The sequence below is a fragment of the Monodelphis domestica genome, chromosome 3, assembly GCF_027887165.1.
Source record: "Monodelphis domestica isolate mMonDom1 chromosome 3, mMonDom1.pri, whole genome shotgun sequence".
In the NCBI taxonomy this organism is placed as follows: domain Eukaryota; kingdom Metazoa; phylum Chordata; class Mammalia; order Didelphimorphia; family Didelphidae; genus Monodelphis; species Monodelphis domestica.
In genome coordinates, this window is record NC_077229.1 from 83,889,168 (window position 1) to 83,908,930 (window position 19,763).

At 47.9% G+C, this 19,763-nt stretch overlaps 1 protein-coding gene and 2 long non-coding RNA genes across 23 annotated transcripts in view; 1 reads left to right on the plus strand and 2 right to left on the minus strand.

Annotated features, from left to right (window-relative positions):
* Nucleotides 1–17,645, plus strand: part of WIZ (WIZ zinc finger) — a 39,900-nt gene extending 22,255 nt beyond the window's left edge. For 5 of the 20 annotated variants that reach the window (XM_056822332.1, XM_016432345.2, XM_056822327.1 and 2 more), the window contains 8 exons: nt 6,627–6,797; nt 7,218–7,727; nt 9,389–9,787; nt 10,695–11,234; nt 11,752–12,267; nt 12,972–13,391; nt 14,011–14,203; nt 15,498–17,645. In XM_056822332.1, the coding sequence (XP_056678310.1) occupies nt 6,627–6,797; nt 7,218–7,727; nt 9,389–9,787; nt 10,695–11,234; nt 11,752–12,267; nt 12,972–13,391; nt 14,011–14,203; nt 15,498–15,654 (2,906 nt within the window). In that variant the 3' untranslated portion in view covers nt 15,655–17,645. Of the gene's footprint in view, nt 1–4,222; nt 4,561–6,626; nt 6,798–7,217; nt 7,752–9,388; nt 9,788–10,694; nt 11,235–11,751; nt 12,268–12,971; nt 13,392–14,010; nt 14,204–15,497 lie in introns of those variants that run through there. The other 15 variants (XM_016432341.2, XM_016432344.2, XM_016432348.2 and 12 more) reach the window with 8 other exon arrangements.
* On the minus strand, nt 26–5,231 carry LOC103106003 (uncharacterized). Of its 2 annotated transcripts, XR_008917388.1 has the most exons (4): nt 4,802–5,231; nt 3,639–3,893; nt 3,019–3,329; nt 26–1,228 (listed from the first exon to the last, which is right to left on the minus strand). It is a non-coding gene; the product is annotated as an uncharacterized LOC103106003 (long non-coding RNA). The 2 variants fall into 2 exon arrangements; XR_001629398.2 differs by lacking the exon at nt 4,802–5,231 and having other exon boundaries at nt 3,639–4,174.
* LOC103092231 (uncharacterized) lies at nt 16,705–19,753 on the minus strand. Its single transcript, XR_465930.3, has 2 exons — nt 19,634–19,753; nt 16,705–19,422 (listed from the first exon to the last, which is right to left on the minus strand). It is a non-coding gene; the product is annotated as an uncharacterized LOC103092231 (long non-coding RNA).
* Between the last annotated feature and the right edge of the window lie 10 nt (nt 19,754–19,763).

Below are 19,763 nucleotides of genomic sequence, written 5' to 3' on the forward strand. Positions count from 1 at the left end.
GAAGAGACACCCTGAAAGGTTGAAATTGGAGTTGAGAAGTTGAGTTCCTTTAGTTAGTCTTCCCTAAATATAGTAACTTCCATATTTGCAAAGAGCTTTTCCTGCACTTGACTAGACTGTCTCTCTTCTCTTGATTCTCTCCATTTAAGATGTACAAACATCTTAAAAGGCAGATGACCTTAGGCCAGGGAGTCTATGCATTCAGCCCCGAGATTGATATTTTTGGAGAGACAATAGAAGATTTGGTCCTTCCTTCTCATTTAAAGTTTGGTTGGAGAAATCAGATGGACCTTTGTAACACAATTGGAGATCAAGACAAGGTAGTCTATGGTTGTAAGTTGTTATGGCTAAGGACAATATCTTAGGATGACTGGATCAAAGATCTTGGAAGGAACCTTAGAGGCCATCTACTCCAAACATGTAAAAAAATTAGGGTCAGAGAGATTGAGCAACTTGTCCAGGTAGTAATTAGCAGGGCCAGGATGCAAACCAATATCTTTTGACTCCAAATCCTCCTCTTTTCCATTGTATATTACTGAGCTGCAGGCCTCAGAGTATGAGTAGGATATGGATAAAATTATGAGAGGAGGTAGAGAGCCTTGAATGTTTCTAAATATTTAGCTCAGGAGAGTGACATGATTGGTTGTCTTAGGTAATTGATGCAGTAGCATGGGAAGGATGAGTTGAAGGGAGGAAGGCTGGAGACAGAGATCTGTGAAGAGGCTGTTGAATTAATCTGTGTGGGGTGATAGAAGGCCCTGAGTAAGATGGGGATAGTGGAGAATCTGGGATTTAAAAAAAAAAAGGGAAAGGGGAAAGGTGATACCAAGGCTCTGTGCCCAAGAAGAGAGTAGAGGTGTTTACAGAAGAGCAGCCTAGAATTAGAGGTGTGCGTTGGGATTTTTTTGTAAGGGGATGGAGGGAGTGGTCTGAAAAAAGGTATTGATGAATTCAGAAAGCCCTATATGAGGTTACTTTCTCTGCTCCTCTAGAATGCCAAGGTAACTCTTCTTGCTTAACCTCTTGGTATAGATGGTGTCTCTCAAGGGTTCCCAACAGGGTTCTTGGGGTATCTTCAGGGTTCTCAGTAATCTTTGGGCCCTCCTTTCTTCAGAGCCCCAGCTTGGTCCTTCTAGGCCCACTTGTTTGTGGTGGTTCCCAGGCTACCACTCCTTTGGTATAGAGATGTGCTTGGTTGCAGATTTAGAAAGTTGAGTCTTATTGAGCCCTGGGAAGAATCAAAAATGTTTTCCATTACTCCCAACACTAAACCTTTTAACCCCTAGTGTACAGAGTTGTACATCTGGATTTGTCTCCTCAGAGCCCTGAATGTCTAGTTTTGGCCAGTTCGATAACATTTGTTAAGCACCTAAGTGGAGATGCAAAGAAAGGCTAACAAACACAAAACAAAAGCAGTTTGGGCCCTCAAGGAGTTCTCAATCCATTGGAGCCTTTTTTCTACCACTGTCCTTGGCCCAACCATGGAGGGCAGGAGTGGGCAATACAAGATATAGAACTCTTCCAGGAGTTTGGGAGTATAAGATTGCCTTTTAGTGCAAAGGTTCTTTTTTTTTTAACATTATTTTATTTGGTCATTTCCAAACATTATTCATTGGAAACAAAGATCATTTTTGCAAAGGTTCTTAATCTTATTTGTGTTAAAGATCCCTGTGGCAGCCTAGTAGTCTTTGGATGGACCCCTTCTCAGAATCTTGTTTGTTGCCAACCTTCCTAATGAAAAGAGATGCTAAATTTCAGCTAGTTAGTGAAAACAAAAAAAAAATTTCCCTCAAATTCATGGACTCTGAGATATTGGTGGATCTCAGGTTAAAGAAGCCTGTTCTTGAGCCACCAAAGTGCCTGGCTGCCCAGCGCCATCTACTGATAACAGGAGAAATTCATTTGGATGTTTGCTTGGCTTAGGGAATTAGCTTCAGGCCTGTGGGAATCATAGTATTTTAGAACTAGACCTTTAAAACCATTGAGTCTAACCTGTTCATTTGATAGAGCAGGAAGCTGAGGTCCAGAGAAGGGAAGTGATCTTCCAGGGTCCCACAGTGTCAGTGGCTGAGCTAAGATTAGAACCTAGGACCTCTGACTACACTTCCACTACCCTGTGATGAATTGATTTGAGGTCTTAGCCTGTTGCCCTGTGGAGTTCTCAGACCTAGGCTTCACCCTTTCAGGATCTAGAAAATCAGGCCTATGCTTCAGGTTTCCCTGAACATTTTTCCCTGTGACATTTTCCTAGTGAATCAATTTTCTCCTTTTACTCTTGATAGGACAGAATTTCCAGTCTGAGTTCTGATCTTGACCCTCAACTGGGTTACAATCTTTGTTTGTCTTCCCATACCCAGAGTTGCCGGGACTATTGGAACTTGGGCAAGAACTTAGTTGATTGTCAGTTGTTGGTCCTTGGCACTTTCTCTCTCCATACCAAGGACAAGACAATATCTAATTGTGTTGGGACCTGTGATCCTACCCTTTTATATAGTTATGCCAACTTTCTTTGATGGTACCAATGGATGGGATTGGGTGGCTTTTCTTAGCCTGAATCCCAATTCCTTATACCACTCTGTATGTCAGTCTTCCTACCTCTTTGAACATTGTCTCCTTGAACCAAAGGATGGTGGCAACTTCCCCTGGGCTTAGAGCCTTGTCTCTACTGCCAATCTCCAGGGGAGCCAGCTTACCCTTAGGCTGCAAGCTTCCTTCATGTTGTATCTTCTTCTCAGACTCTAGATGAGATGGATTCCCAGAGCACCGTAAAGCTGCTTTGGGAGACTGATACCTTCTGGACAAGAGCCCTAGAACTGGCCCTAGCCCCTGGGCTTAGACCAGGGCACAGGGTCCAACTTTGAGACTTGTTCTTGTTGGCCTGTGAGGGCAACAGAACTAGGAACACTCAGTAGAAATTGTAAAGAGGCAGATATAGGCAGATATAAGTGTTGTCAGGAAAAAAACAAAAACGGCAAACTTTCCAAAAATTAGAGCAACCCAAAAGTGAAAGAAGGCTACCTTAGGCCAGAGTGTGGCCTTTAGCAGAGGTCCTCAGGCAGAGACTGGATAATCCCTTATTGGAGATCTTGTAGAAAGGTTTTCTGATCAGGGCTGGTTGGACCCAGGTGGTGCTTTCCAGCTCAGGTTCTGTGACTTTGGACAAGATGTGCCCTCTCCTGGCCACCTCTCTGTTTGAATTACAAATGTGCCTCAGGGATGCTGGGGCAGAATCCTGGATTTTGTCTAGAAAAGTGATGAACTCCATGTCCTCCCCGTTCTTCAGTCAGTGGCTGGATGGCTACTTGTTGGCTGTGTTCTTGTGAAGATTCCTTTTGAGAATGAGTTAGACCAGATGGACAACTTTAAAAATCTGGACTGTAGTAGACAGTTAAAAACTGAGAATGATCTTAGAGAGCATCCAGCCAGCCTTGGGGCCTTTAACCTGGAGCCCATTAGCTTTTTTTAGGGGTTCCCCCCCATCTAATTGTCTTCCTTTGTAATCCCACTTTTCTTATTTTATATCTTATTCTGAGGAAGAGTTACCAGATTTTAACAAACTGTCAGAGGGGTCCATGGTAAACACGGTTCTAGTTCAGCCCCCTTATTTTACAGATGTGGGGGAGGGGTGCTACTATTACCTGGTATGAGACTAGACTCGAAGCATCCTGTGTCTCCAACCCTGGAAACGGGAGACCTCTTTGTTCCCTAACGGCTTTGGGAGAGATCAGTCGCAGAGTCCAGCTCTCCTCTTTATAGTCCACATACATTATCTCTAGAGCATCAGATTTGGCTTCCTAGTGCCTGGGTTCAAATGCCACTTCATCCAGGCCACAACCTTTGTGACTTCGGTCAAGTCACGGTCAAGTCATTTCTGGGTACCTTGATTTTCACATCTGTAGAAGAAGTGGGCAGTGGATTTGGGGACCTTGGAATCCAAAGAAACGCTTTTCCTTTGGAGAGCTGGGCTGGAAGGACCCGGGTCTACGAGACTAGGGGCGGGGTAGGGAATGGAGGGGGGAAGCTAGGGGAAGAGGCCCTCTGGCGCTCGCTTGCTCCTGGCTGGCGGCTAGCTCGGCGCTCGCTCTCTCGGGCCTGAGCAGCTTAGTGGGTTCCTCCCGCCCCTAGCTTGGGGTGTCCGGGAGCTGGGGCGGGGCGGGGCGGAGAGAGGAGGGAGGAGGCCGGCTCTCACTCGGCGCTCGGCTGCTCCCGCCTGGGGCGGCCGCCCCGCGTGCGCCGGACCCAAGATGGCCGCCTCCACCGCCCAGTGCCGAGTGACAAAAGCGGACGGGAGGGCGGCGGCGGCGGCGGGACCGCGCGGGGGGGCCCGGGAGCGCGCGCCCGCGGGGGGGCCGCCCCCGTCCCTCTCCCCGTCCCCTTCCCCTTCCCCGCCGCCTACGCCGCCGCCGACGCTGCTCCCGCCGCCACCGCTGCCACTGCCGCCGCCGCCGCCGCCGCCGCTGCTGAGGGACGGGCCCGAGCCGGGGCCAGGAGCTGGAGCAGGAGCAGGCCTGGGCCCGGGCTCGGGCCCGGGCCCGGGCCTAGATCTGGGGGCTGTACCGGGTGAGGAGGCCACGCTTGCCCGCGCCTTGTGGGGTTCCAGGCCCGGGCCCAAGTTGGGGACTGGCGCCGCGTGCCGCCCCTTCCGGGAAGGCCTGGGCGCCCGCGAGGCCCTGCAGGGACAGGCGAGCGACCCAGGGAAGGGTAGGGAAGAAGCAGTCTGGCGATCTCAGCTCTTGTCACTTTCAAACCACTGCCTGCCGAGGAGCTCGGGATGTCAGCATGCAAGGGCTTTTGAGGTTACCTGGCCCAAGCGTCTGGTCTTACAGGGGAGAAAACTGGGTCCAGAGCTCTGTAGGGGCTCATCTCCCCTATCTCTTCTCTTCTTGGCTTCCCCACAAAAGAGAGCTTCCTAGCCTTGCCATTTCTAAGTCGAGGATGGCTGGAGCATGGTCGGGCTGAGTCTTTCTTCCTTCCTCTGTCCCGGCTTCTTGCTCAGTAAAACGGGGGGAATTGGTTTGGGTGACTTTTGAGCCCCTCCTCTCCCCAGAAGTCATTAATCAAGTGCCTGGGGAGCCCCACTGTGCTTCTGAGGGCCCCATTTTTCTCAACTATAAAACCAAAGGGTCAGACTGCCCTGTGATGGTGTAGTTAACCTCCCTCTGGGCTGGTCCACCCCCTCACCCTGCATGTCTCTGCCTGCCCCCAGTGGTGAGAAGGTGCCCAGACCAGAGAGGAGGGAGGGAATGAAGAAGTGAGTGAGTGTTTTGTGCATGCAAGCCCTAGCTTGGGACACAGAGGCCCTGCCTTCCAAGCTTGGTGCTGCCCTTTGCTGCTTTTGTGGCCTTGGGCAAGTCCCTTTTTGTCTGTGGGCCCTTTATCAACTCATTAAAACATGGGGTTTTGGTTAGATAATCTCTGAAGGTTTTTCTCAGTTCTAAAATTCTACTGGTCATAACTGAGTCTGATCTGTTTCTCCCTTGACTCTGCCTTGGGATTTGGAAGGACCCTCTTCTCTGCCTTCCCTAGTCACTACCATCTTTGTGGCCTACACTGTTTGTTGACTGATGGAGTTGTTTGTCCCAACTCTTTCAAATAGATCTAATTGATACAAAGGAGGCTCCTTGTTTTTGAGGACTACCTTTCTCCCTGCCTTGGCCCAAGCTGACCTGAGGAACTTCTTTGCCAGGCTTCTATTAGAAGGAGTTTGGAAGTGGACCTTCATGGGTCAGATGGAACAGGAAACAGAGTCGCAGCAGGGTAGGGCCAGTTAAGAGATATAGGATCACAAGATCTTAGAAATAGAGCCGAGATTGACCAAATAGTTCATCTGGACCAATCTTATATGACTTTGGATAAGTCAATGAGAGGCATAGGCAAGAATATCCTCTATGGTCCCTTCCAACTCTAAATAGGTGATCCTATGATCCCTTCACTTTGAACATGAAAACTGGGTCTCAGAAAAATTAAGTGCCCTGATCACACAGGTAGCAGGTAGGAAAAAGAAGACTTAAATCTAGCTTCTACGACTCCAAATTCAGTGCATTTTACAACCTGTTATTTAACCCAGCAAGTTAGACTGAAGTTGGCTAGAGACTTGAATTTATAACTTGTTCTGGGTAGGATAGACTTGGTACTTTGTAGCATTTTGCCACCTATGCATGATATTTGACTCTGTATACCTATTCCTATTTGAAGAGAGCATGGGAAGATGTAGAGTTCCCTCTTTTTCTTTGGGTAAAGGATATCCAACTGCTTATCTTCTGTGGGTTTAAGAGGTTTTCATTGTGTTCTAGCCAGCCACTGACCAATCCCAGGATCCTGCCTTTGTCAACTATAGGATATTTGGTTTGGGGCAGTCTAAGATTGTAGGGAGATTGGTGAAGAGATCTAAGTCTTTGAGCCCAGGGCTATGGACTTGGCTAAATATCTGTTGTATCAATATGTTAGTACAGTGTTTTGTATGGGTACCACCAGAAAAATACAGGTATCCTGTAATGGGTAGCTCTTGGTTGTTGGTTGTCTTCTTCTGTGTTAGGTTAGTATGTTTAACGTTCCTTCACACTGTTGGCTATTTAGTCTAAATATATATGTATTTCTTTCTCTCCTTAATGTCCTATTCCCGGCAGTCCTGGCCTCTGAAGAAGAAGAGATGGTGGCTGTGGAGCTGGCCCCACCCCCACTCCCAAAGAAGAGTACTCTTCCCCCCGGGCAGCTAGAGCATGTCACCAGCAGGTTGGGTAACAAGATGTCTCCAGAGGTCCCCCATGGGAGCAAACAAGAGCTCCCAGACCTCAAGGGTAAGTTTCTTCGTCATCTGAGGCTACTAAGGAGAGCATTGACTGGACAGATGCTCTGTTTCTCCACCTCCCACATATGCATTTAGCTAGTGACAGTGTCATAGAGGTTATTAGAGTCATTTGCATCAGTAAATTCCCATCAGGGATTAGTCATCTAGGGATTTAATTATGAGGCCACCAGTCCTCTGCTTAGGAATTCTCTTTGCCAATCAGAGGAATTGGTAACCAGCCCAAGAATTCACTTCTTTAGCAACTTTGGAGCTAGATGTTTGGTCATCTACTCTGCCATCCTCATGTAAAGATTACTCTTTTCTGGGAGCCAGGCTTCAAAGGTGCCACCTCAGGTGTTTCTCTTCCCAGCCTGACCTCATTTGCCTGCCTGTTCTTTCTATGTCTCTCTGTCTCTCTCTTAATTTCCAGCTCAGAATCTGACAACATGTGAGGTGTGTGGTGCTTGTTTTGAGACCCGAAAAGGCCTTTCCAGCCACGCGCGCTCCCACCTGAGGCAGCTGGGTGTGGCTGAGTCTGAAAGTAGCGGAGCCCCCATCGACCTGCTGTACGAGCTGATGAAACAGAAAGGAAAACCCGACAGCAGCCCTATGCCCCTACCCTTGGCCAAGAAATCCGGCTCCCCAAAGGAGGCAGCTGTTGCCTCTCCCCGTCCAGCCCTGCTGGCCCTCAGCAAGGCAGTTGACAGATCCCCTGACACCCCCATCAACAAGGCCATCAAGTCACCCCCTGGCTTCTCATCCAAGGGCCTTTCCCACCCACCAGGCTCCCCTCTCCTCAAGAAGGTGCCGCCTGCCTTGTCGGGGTCCCCCCCACCCAAGAACCCTGAGGACAAGAGCCCCAAGCTGCCCCTGAGCCCCCTGTCAGGCTCCCCGAAGGCGCAGTGGCCCCAACCAGAGGATGAGGGGCCCCTGAACCTCAGTGAGTTGGGATTTTTTAAGCTGGGTAAGGTCAAGGAAGTTTGGGAGGTGGGACAGTTGGGGAGAAGGGATTGGTGGTGGGGAGGGCAATGACTTGTTCCTGCTAAGAGACCAGATTTAAGGCAGCAGGGCCAGCACCATTTCCTCCTAGAGAGGATATCAGCTTGAACACTTTTAGCTCAGGTGACCTGTGCATCTGTCTATGATTAAGGTCTAGGATTGAGCAGCTTTCCTGTGGCACCATAGGTCCCACTTGTTCTCATCCCCCACTGCTTTTCTTTGTTGCAAGCCCCCCCCTGGGCTGCAGCTGTTGAGTGGGGCCTTCTCTCTCATGTTCCTTATCTTCCCCTGGGCCTGAGACCTAGGAGGCAGATATTCAGACATCTAGGTTCCCCTCCTCCTGGATTCTGTCAATCCTTCCCTGTCCTGGGCTCTGGCTCCTCACATTGTGCATCAATTTGGTCTTTTTTCCCTTGGTGACAAATTCCATGTTTGTGTGAGGCTAGCCAGGGTTCCTCTTATTCTGCCAGTAGTCCAGTTTTACCACGGTGATGTTGGAGGCTTTAGGGAGCCTGTGGGCTCATTTGCAAAAAGAGAACCAAAGTCAGGGCACCTCTTCCTTCTCGTGGGCCTCTCCATTAGCCTTCCAGTCTGGAGAACCCTTACTACGTGTTCCATGGCAGACCTTGTCTTCTGAGAGTTGGCTCTTACCTCCTGGGTTGGTTGAGCCCTCAAAGAAGAGCCACTAGGTCTCACTGCCTGTTGTACTGGCAGCACAACTCTTGTTGACAACGCCCCACCCCCACCCCTATCCCTTTTAGGGCTTTGCTTCTACTTTGGTGTTGTTAGGAAACACATAGATGTACCACCTAATAAGCATTCTTTGTGAGGGTACAATGGCAGAACTGGCTTTGAACTTGCCATTTGTTTGCTCCATTGAAGAACCAACCCTAGTCCTGAGAGGGCAGTTGGATGCCTACAGTTCTGTCCCCTTTACCTGGGCCTATCACCCATCTAATTCTGCCTCCTTAATCCCTCCACTCCAGTCCAGTTACTTTCCAGCCTTTCATTCCCATGGGTGCATGGGGTTCCCTCTGTCAGCTGTTGTACCTGGCTATGTGCCACTTGTCAGGTCTGGGCTCTTGGCATTGACCCAGGCAGCACACTCTGCCCTGCATGGCATCCCATGACTGGAGCCCTGTATCTCGGGTCCAAGTTTGTTGGTTAGGGGCTCAGCAGTATCAAAACCTTCAGACTGCCATTCAAATGAACTGCTCCACCCTACTCTGAATCATGGAGCTTTTGTCTTCAGACTCTTGATGTACAGAGTACAATCCTCCCTCCGGGTGGATTGTCCCCAGGCTTCCCAAGGAGAAAGTAGAGGGGGGAAAGCCTTCCAGAAATGAATCTTTGGTTAAAATCTAGTCCTGAATATCTCCTGCAGCCAAGGAACCAACCAGATTTTGTGGCTTTTACTATTTTTTTTTTGCCAGGAACTCTGTCATAAGTGGCTGAAACAGATTCAGTCTTCTGGACTTCCACTGCTATGGCTCCCCAGGACCTGGCTGGGGTGGGAACCATAGCTTCCCCTTCCCTGGGGGACCAGCAACATAGCCCCAGGGGAGCGGGCATGGTGACTCCCCCTATGTTTTGTCTCCGCAGCTTTAGATAGTGATTCGGGCAGAGAGCTTGATTGCCAGTTGTGCGGGGCCTGGTTTGAGACCAGAAAGGGCCTGTCCAGTCACGCCAGAGCCCACCTGCGCCACCTGGGGGTGAGCGACCCGGATGCCAAGGGATCCCCCATAGACGTGCTTCACGAGCTCATCAAGAGCGACGGCTTCCAGACCCGCCTCCCAGCAGAGCGGGAGGTGCTGGCAGAGCCTGGGCGGTCTGGCCTTTCGGCCCTCCGGCCCTCGGCCACGGCTCTCTCACTGCTCTCCCCCCCGCCCGCCAAGAAGCCCAAACCGAGGGCGTCGGGTGAGGCCAGCCTTCGGGGGAAGCAGGATCTCTCTGCCAGCATATTCTGGGCCTCAGACGTGGAGCTGTCTCCTCTCAATCTCTGTAGGTTCTCTCTTCCACTGTCTCTTCTCCCCTCCAGTCCCTGCCTCCCCCTTGAGGGTCCAGGGAAACTTTTATCACTTCCCATTTGAGGGAAGGGAATAGGAAGGGCCTTCATGTGGCAGGGCTTTTCTTTTCTTTTTTTTTTTTTTTGCCCAAGGACCTGGGTTTTGATTGTCTAGGAGGCTATTAATTATCCATGGCCCTAATTGCCTGCCTCCTCTGGGAGGGGACACTATGTTTATGGGAGTTCTCCTGGGAGGGGAACCCTTGGCTGGGTCTCCATTCCCCTATCTTTGGGGTTTCCCCTGTTCAAGTTCTCATCTTTGCCGTCTGTGGCCATTCTTTGCCCTCTGAAGTCCCCAGTGCCCTGTGATCATGTGAAAGGGGTGGTGTGGGCTGTTGTATCCTCTACTTCAGAGCTCTCTTCTAATGATGGCACTAGCTACTCACTCAGGAACAACTACATTTTGGGGAGTTTGGTCACCATGGAGGAATCTTAGTCTCCAAAGCTAGAGCAACTTGAAGGCTGCTGGCAAAGTCCTATGAGACAGGCCCAAAACTCTATCGGCCTTTCTCCTTTACTCTAGTGGCCTTTCTCGAGCCCCATTGAAAAATGGGGAACTAGATGTCTTGCAGGGGCAGTTTACTTCAAGTGCCTTCCTATGGGGAGCATCTCTCATCCCCATCTCCTCCTGAATCCCTTTTCTCTCTGTCCCTCCCTCCTTCCTGCCACCCTGCTCAGGTTACTGTCTGTGACCCTTTCCTGATACAATCCTGAATCAGCCAAATGATCTCTTATCTATGGTTGGTTAGGAGCATCTGGTAGGGGGAGGTCAGGGATGTGTCAGGATTTTGATCACTGCCAGTTACTATTCCTAGTAACCTCTCTTCCTTTCTCCTCTTGTAGCTTCAGGCCCAGAGCCAGTCAGGGATATCCGCTGTGAGTTCTGTGGCGAGTTCTTTGAAAATCGCAAAGGCCTATCAAGCCATGCACGCTCTCACCTGAGACAGATGGGAGTAACAGAATGGTACGTCAACGGCTCACCCATTGACACCCTTCGAGAAATCCTAAAGCGCCGGACCCAGCCTCGGGCTGGAGGACCTCCCAACCCAACCTTGCCAGGCCCAAAAGGCCTGGCCAAGGCAATGGGTGGGGGCCCTGGTAGCTCCCTGGAGGCCCGAAGTGCTTCAGACCTGCATGTACCTCCTCCCAAGAAGCTGCAGCCATCTAGTAGCCCCATGGGCCACTCGCCTACCACCTCTCCACCCCCGACTGCTCGGAAGATGTTCCCTGGTCTGCCACCTCCCTCCCTCCAGAAGAAACTGAAGCCTGATCAGATGCGGATGGAGATCAAACGAGAGATGTTGGCTGGAAGCCTGCACAGTGAAGGCCATCCGTCTGATGGACCCTGGTCACCTCGTGAGGACATGGCACCCCTGAATCTATGTAAGTTGTCCTCTGAGTTATAGAGAGGGAGTTAAGAATAGAAAGAAGTCAAGTCCAAATCAAGGGTACATAGAAATCTGTGACCCTACTAGGAATAGGACTGGAAGAAGCCACCTTCTTGGTGTCCAGGAGATAAGGCAATGAAAAAGACCCTTTCCCTGTTAGGGTGGACCTGCCAAGTTAATGCTTTCTAAATTTGGCACTTATTGACCCAGGGTCCCATAGGGATTACTGACAGTGTGATTATGGTAAGTAGCAGAAGTTGCTTGGAATTTGTTTAAGATCTTCTGGAGTACTTAGTCCCATAAAGGGCAAGAAGCAGATCCTAGTTTAGGTCTAAGACTCAGGGGCAGTTAGATACTAAAGGGAGAAGAGATTTTTTTCTGGGGAATGCACTGGATTGAAGCAAGCTCCTAGACACCCTTCCTAGATTAACTACTAGCCGGGTTCTTTGCACCCCAATACTTCATGCCTCTGGAAACATCTCATATCTGTTCTCTTCCCTCTTTCTTTGCAGCTTCCCGGGCTGAGCCAGTCCGAGACATCCGTTGTGAGTTCTGTGGAGAGTTCTTTGAGAACCGAAAGGGCCTATCAAGCCATGCACGCTCCCACTTACGGCAGATGGGGGTGACAGAGTGGTCAGTCAATGGTTCACCCATTGACACTCTGCGAGAGATCCTGAAGAAAAAGTCCAAACCATGTCTCATTAAGAAGGAACCTGCTGCAGGCGAACTGCCCTCTCCCCTGGGTGAGGATGGGCCCAAGTCTCCTGGGAAAGTGCTTCAGGCCCTTTCTCTGACCCCTTTGGCTGGTCGTCCAGGCAAACCTGGGCCTGGCTCAGCCAACCTACCCCGAGAGATGAGCCTCTCACCCCTTGCCACCAAGCCATCTGCTGGTTTCCTCACCCCCATGGCAGCAAAACGGCCACTGCCTGAGGATCGACTTCTCTCTGGGGAAATGAAGCCCAAGACTTATATACAGACAGAGCTGCCCTTCAAGACAAAGACCATTCATGACAAAAGTTCACACACTTGTAAGTTTAAAAGTGGGAATTTGAACAATCTGACTATTGGTCACCTAACCAACCTTTGATTCTTTGTTGCCCAGAGGTGAGAGTTACTGGGTTCTCTTCACAGGTGGTAAAACTTTTGGGAGGTTGAGAGTTAGCTATCTAGGGCCCTAGTTCATCTCTACCTGCTTTGTAGCAGCCCTTCTTTCTATCCTCTGTACCCCTGCTTCTTCTAGAGTGGTAATAACTCCCCATAGTCTCCCTCATCAAGCTTCCATTGGTCCTGGGCATCCTGTGAGTGGCATAATACTCATCAGAAGTTATATCAACAAAGATCATTTCTAGAGGCAAAGCTTCAAAAAAGGGGTTTGAATATGGTGCAAGGTGGGTGTGAGATTTTCCCCGAGTTTGAAGGCTTTGGAATGCTGTTGTTTTCTGTTGGAATATGCTGTTCTCTTATAGTCCATTGTAACTTCCTTCTAATAATAATTTAAATAATGCTTTCAGGTTGACAAAGCACTCTTCGTTATTTTATAACATATCTGTGAGACAGACACTACAAGTATAGCTATCTTCATTTTGTAGAGAATAAAAAGTCACAAGAGTTAGTAAGTTATTCTTAGTCTTACTAAGTCTTAGTCTTGCCATTAAGTATCAGGGACAGAATTTAGACCTGGGTGGCTCTGGATTCTTAAAGTGATACCAACATCCTCATTTTCTGCCCACAGCTAGTGAGGCCTGTTGTGAGCTATGTGGCCTCTATTTTGAGAATCGTAAGGCCCTGGCCAGCCATGCTCGAGCTCACTTGCGACAGTTTGGGGTGACAGAATGGTGTGTGAACGGCTCCCCAATTGAGACCCTGAGCGAGTGGATCAAGCACAGACCCCAGAAAGTGGGAGCCTACCGAAGTTACATCCAGGGTGGCCGACCTTTCACCAAGAAGTTCCGTAACTCAGGCCATGGGCGTGATGGAGACAAACGAGTGCCCCTTACCTTGGCTCCCAACAGCCTCACCCTGGTGAACAAGAATCTGGGTGGTGAACTAGGACCTGGAGAAGCTGGCCGGACTGGAGATGGCAGTGGACCCCTGGCATCCTCACCTCTGGCTTTGGTGAAGGCAGAAGAACACCAACGTCAGAATATCAATAGTGAGTGTTGAGCTCTGATTAGCAGGGTGGGTGAAAGGGAGACTTCTTCATTACTGGATCCCTTCTTAGTGATGTGAATGGACACTGGTGTTTGCTAGCAGATCCTCTCCACTTAGAGTGCTATAGTTTCTCTCTGTGTTTGGGGCTAGGTGGGCCTGATCAGGGATGGCTGGCCTAAACCTATACCTGGTAGAACTTATCTTGGGCTCCAGATCATTTCTTATATTAGTATAGTTCTTCTGCCACAGGTAGTCAACTGGCTTTTAGGATTTGGGGTGCTTTTCTTCCATTTCTGTTGAATTCAGAGCTTTTCTCCCACTTAAGTTATCTTCTAGGACTTGGGGTTCTTGTCTTTCCATTAATTTCAAGATTCCCAAATTTGGTCTTAGAGGCAGCTCATCTGCTGGGTTTTTTTTGTTTGTTTGTTTGTTTTTTCCCCAGCATCTTGTAGGAGGCTGGTTTGGGGTGGTGGGAGAAGAGGAAAAAAAAGAAGAGAGAGTGGGAGAATGTGTGTATACATACATGTGCACACACACACTCTGTATGGGGGGTTAGAACTGCAAGAATCACAGATGTGGGACTCTGCTTGTCTGATGTTGATTCTGTCCCTCTCGGATAGAATTTGAGCGCAGACAAGCTCGACCTCTGGATACAACCTCATCTCGGGGTGAGGAGGCCAGTGACTTCCAGCAGAAGCTGGAAGAAGTACGACAGCCACCACCTAGAGTAAGACCTGTCCCCTCACTGGTCCCCCGCCCTCCTCAGACATCTTTGGTGAAGTTTGTGGGCAACATCTACACCTTGAAATGCAGGTATGTTCCCCCAGGGACAGTGAATTTGGGGGCAGGGTGGGCTGCTGGTAAGAAGTCTTTGGGACAGTAAGCTCTCAACTATCTGGGTATATGATTTTTCAGAGTTACAGACATAAGGGCAGCCTTACTTTTTAGGAACTAAATTGGTTGGGTAGGGTTGGTTATATATGCTCTGCCTCTACTTGTTTCCCTTTGTTTTACTAGGCTCATGGGCAAGGAGTCAAGAGTGTTGTCCTATTCTGGCTTCCTATAGTTAGTTTCTGTGCTATAAACTTCATTGGGGAACCAGTTAGGGATCCTTGGTTGTGGAGTCATTCATGCCAAGATGGCCCACCTATCTAAGTGTTCTGATAAATTAGGAGGAGAAATCCTACAAACCTACATGCCTAGAAGCCTTCCAGACTAAAAACAGGTTCAGAAATGCCTCTTCCAATAAGTAATTACTCCAGCCTAAAAACCATTAGCTATTCTTTCTTTCCTAGGACTCTTGTTTCTTAGGCTTAAACTGAGCCCTAAATTCTAGTCAGTTTGTACAATTATCCCTTCTGTGGCAAATACTTGAATGAGTTAGAACAGTTTCTCTCATGTCCTTTAAATCCTAGCTTTGATTTGTCTATATCAGAGACTCAACCTGGTGTAATTCATGGAGTCAGTGAACTTCATTTTTATTTCAAAAAGATTTTTTTTTTAATTTTCAGTTCCAAATTCTCTCCCTTCCACTCAATGAGAAGGTAAAAAATAGGATACCTATAGGATATGCATATGAAGTCCTGCAAAACATTTTCACATTAGCCACATTATGGGGTAGGATTGGGGAGAAAAACAAAAAAATGAAAAATTATCTACACTCAGAGTTCATTGGTTCTCTCTGGATGTGGTTAGCATTTCATCATGAGTTCTTTGAAACTACATGAGCTTATTTAAAATTTTTTAATAATTTCATTTTAACTTAATTCCTTTTGTAGACCTATGTATTTTATTTTGTGCACTTAAAAATATGATTATGAGAAGGGTCCATAGGTTCCACCAGACTATCAAAGTAACATAATGGACCTAATTCATGTTTTATGACAATTCTGATGTAGAGAAGTTCATAGAGGTAACAGGTGCCAATTTCAGGTGGGTAAGGTTACTCAGATTGATTCTAGGAACACAAAGGCCTAGATAGGGCATGAGGTGTGCCATATGTGCAGATGTAACACTCTCAGATGGGGAGGGCAGAACCTTTTCTTGCCCTTTTGAGTGTCAGGAGGATCTGGTGCCCCTCCCTGAATGCTTGGACTCTCCCCTGCAGGTTCTGTGAAGTCGAGTTCCAGGGCCCCCTCTCCATCCAGGAGGAGTGGGTACGGCACCTCCAGAGGCACATCCTGGAAATGAACTTCTCCAAAGCAGAGCCCCGGCCTGTGGAGCCTGAGGCCCCCGAGGCACAGACAGTGGCAGAGGCTCAGTAATGGGAGGCAGCGTGAAGCATTCCAGAGCCACCTCTCTTTCTTCCTTTCTCTCTCTGTTGGTTTCACCCTTTCTCTCTTCACCAACCTCCTCTGTTCCATTTTCAAAGGAGCAAGTCACAACCTCAACACTCAGGCCCAGGCCAAGACCCTGGTGCCCTAAGCGTGAACACTACAGATGATGACAAGTTGTTTTCCTAGCCTCCCCTTTCTCTTTTCCTTCCTCTCTTCCTTGGGCTTGGGACTACCCTAACCAGGGGGCAATAGTGCAAAGAGGACATTTCTCCCCATGGGTTCTAGGGCAAAACTCATATCCATGAGCACTCAAGTCTTGCTTGTGCTGGGAGGGAGAGAGGTGGCTTGCTTCTTTCTGTATGTGGCCAAGCAGATTAGAAATCTGCAAAGGGCCAAGGAGGATAGTTCCTCTGTTGGGACCCTGGAGAGGGAGTAAGGCAGTCTGTCTCCACTCAGTTAATTGTGTGTAGACTCCCAAAGCCCTTATCTGTTTGCTGCCTCAAGCACCAGGTGGTTAATAATAACCATGTGGTTCCTCTTTTGCCCCAGGTTGGCTGCATGATAGTCCTCACTACTTCTGACCTCTCCCCAAACCCCTAAACATATCCCACCCTCCACACACTCCCAGGGCATCTTATTTCATGGGGGAATATGCCCTTCCTTACTTTCTTCCCTCTCTACCCCACTAGATGCCCAGTTAAATGAGTGCATCATTCCCACGGTGCTTGCTCCAGGGCCCTCTGATGCCTGGTGTGGGGGCCAGCGTTGGCCTCAGGCCTTCCACAATGCCAGGCTGGGGAGCACTGATAGCCTATAATGCCACGGAAATCACTGGTGGCCCCCAAGCAGCCTGAGGCCCTGAGAGGGGTTTTCCCTGAGAAAAATTACACTCAGAGCTGACAGCTTTCTCCTGCCAAGTCATTTCCCCAAAGATCAGCAGGGGGTACTTTAGAACACCCCCACCCCCACTCTCCCTGGGATGGGACTCTGTTCCCCCCCATCTCATCCCCCTCTTTCACTATTGCTTTTTATGTATAGCTTCCTAGACCTTCCACTTTTTTAAACTAGTTTTGTGTAGAGAATAAGGAGCATTGATTTTTATTTTGGAGTCCTGGGCCAAGTAAAGCCGGGAGGCAATTGACCTTTTAACTTTTTTCAGTGGCCACATTCTGGTTATTAATGTACCTAGAAGTATGTAAATTAGATTAAATTTCTCTTCTGGAAACACATCTGGGTAGCTGGAGATGTGTGTGGGTGGGTGTGTGTGGATGTGTGTGTGTGGATGTGTGTTTTTCTATAGGGGTGGAAAAAGAAACATACCAAGGTCCTTTATAAGCTAGTGGACCCTCACTTGATCTGAGGGTTGACTTCTGCTAGAGGACAAGAAAGAAGACTTCATTGCTTGGGAATTGCAGCTGATGATCTTTTCTATAGATGGATTAGAATTGAACCCAGATCCCTAGGGATCTTTGGAATTACTAGGGGCCATTGAGATTTGAAAGAGCAACTGTAGTTTTCTGAGCAATGAGGGGCAATGCCCAGAGGGTTTCTGTGCTACAGAAATGCCATCACTTTGGCAGAAGGGACCTGGCCAGTGGGTAGAAGAGCTGTGGTTACTTTACATGGAAGAAGGAAACACCACCTCCTAGGGGGTTTATCGGAGTTAGAAGCCTAGTGCTGAGAATGAAGTTAGCATTTTTGACTTGATAAAAGAAAACATTTTCTAACAATCAGAGCTATGCAGCAATGGATGGAAATGGAAAGAAGTAACAAGCCCGACTTCCCAGAGGTGAGAGAACAGCCTGCATCCCTGCATAGTGGAAAGAACACTGGATTTGGAACCCCAGCCCTGCTGCCTATTACCAGTATGACCTTGGGCAAGTTACAGTCCTACTTTAGACCTCAGTTTTTAATCTTTATTAGCACTGTACTTGGCACTTAGTAAGCCCTAAATAAAAGCTTTTCATTCATATGCTAAATGAGTGGGACTGGATAGTCTCTAAGGCCCTTTCTGGCTCTAGGTACTGATACTGGTCTTTTATCTGGTATAGGGTGACACGAAGGGGGAGGGGTTGAATTCTGAGGTCCTTTCATCTGAATGAGCCTAGATGGCCTCCTTAGATTCTCTTCCCCTGCAGAGGAATTGGGGATTTTTTAGCCCTTCCTGTAAGCTCCATTTCCCACCTTACTTTACTGCCTCACATACAAGAAATTCCAGGCAAGGTCATATTATCTGAATGGACTTGGATGTCTGGTATGGTTTATTTTGGTGGGCTATCATCTATGATACCCATCACTTAAAAAAATTTTCTTTGGTATCCCCCTAAGGACCTATGACTATATAGTTTTAAATCTTAATTATTCTTTTTTCTGCCTATTACAAGTAGGGTAACAAGTTCTATATCTTGAGTTTCTTAATCCCAAAACCATCTTCCTTTTTTGAGTGTACCTGTGATTTCTAATAATCATGATTTTGATGAAAAAAGCCAATCTTCACACTCTAGAGGAAAAGTTATTAATTTGCTCACAAACAAATTGTGTATTTGCCAGATGCCTTTAGAAGTTAAAGCTATTATTTGTAACACTCCAAATACTTCTAAGTTACTGCATATGGCTCTCAGGATGCATATCCCCAGTGGCATATTCTTGTTGAACGTTGATGATACAGATTATCCTTCCCTATTTGTAAGGCATTGGTTCTAATATAGAGCCTGGGCAATAGTGTAATTTAAATTCTGGCGAGTAGAGGAAAGCTTTTGAGTTTAGGTCTAAGCTACAATGTGTTAAGGAGATATGAGTTCCTGTCCTAATAGGCACATTACTTGATAACAAGACAAATGACCTTTAGGACAGGACTTACTAATTTCCTTGAATTAACATCTACCTTGAACATTTGTTATCTTAAATAAACTGTCTTAAATGTATATACTATCACCGTTATTTGTTTAATTGAATTAGGAAGGCTTTCTTGTAAACAACTGGCATTTATTAATAAGCACAGACTATGTGCCAAGAACTGAAATGCAAAGAAAAACCTCAAAACAAAAAATCAGCCCTAGTTTTTAAGGCGTTTCCAATTTAACAAGGAAGCAAAATAAGAGCTTTTAAAGATTTGCAAAGGATTTTACAATTGCCTCTTTAGGTCTCACAGCAACCCTGAAAGGTAATATATCTTGGAATTGAGTTAGGAAAGTTTTCTACTAAAACATTCTTGGTCCAGTAAAATATTGGAAACGCTGGAAAATTTCCTGGGAAAATGAAGAGGTCTGCTTTTATTGAAGCCTGTTTTCCCTACTATAAAATAGGTGGGTTTCCAGTATCTACTGCTTCTTGGTGCCATGGACAGATCCCTACATTTGGAGTTGGGACAAAGGTTCAGAACCTAGTCTCCTTACTTTCCCCCGCCCGTGTGACCATGAACACTTACAGGCTCGGTTTCTTCATCTGTAAAAATAAGGTGGAACTATATTGTCCCTAGGGTCCTTTTCAATCCATGATCAATGAAATCCCATCACCAACTGTCCAGAATCTGCCCAAAGGGGTTCTCCCAAAAGATATGTGGGAGGAGCAGGAGGTGGATGATCAGGGAAGGGTCACCCAATCTCCACAAAACTTAAAAGATGCCTCTGATTCAAGGGAGGGTGGATCTGGAGAATAGTATGTCCCAGCGAGGGTATGGAGATGCCTATCCATGCCCCAGAACGTCCCGAACATCGTGCAGTTCTCCGTGAAATATCAGACTCAATCCTCCGGGAACTGAAATTCAACGCAAAAAAAAAAAAGTCTCAGCGTTCAAGGCGGAGGCTGGCGCTGCTGTCAGCCCATCCCTCGGTCTGACGTGGGATGGATGGCTGGGCTGGACTGTGTAGTGTATCCTTAAACTATCCGCCACCTACTGGACCTGACGAGTAGAAGCTAGTTGGGAGACCTTGCGCTCTAAACCGATCTATGCCCAACCCCTACAAACCACAAGCTCCTCAGTTCCTACAGTCCACGGAGGAGACGTCGTTCCTTTTCCCCTCGTCTGTGATGGGCTTGTTTAGAGGGACAGGGCTAATGAAGGCTTGTGCTCGGTCTCTCAACCAATCACAGCCTAC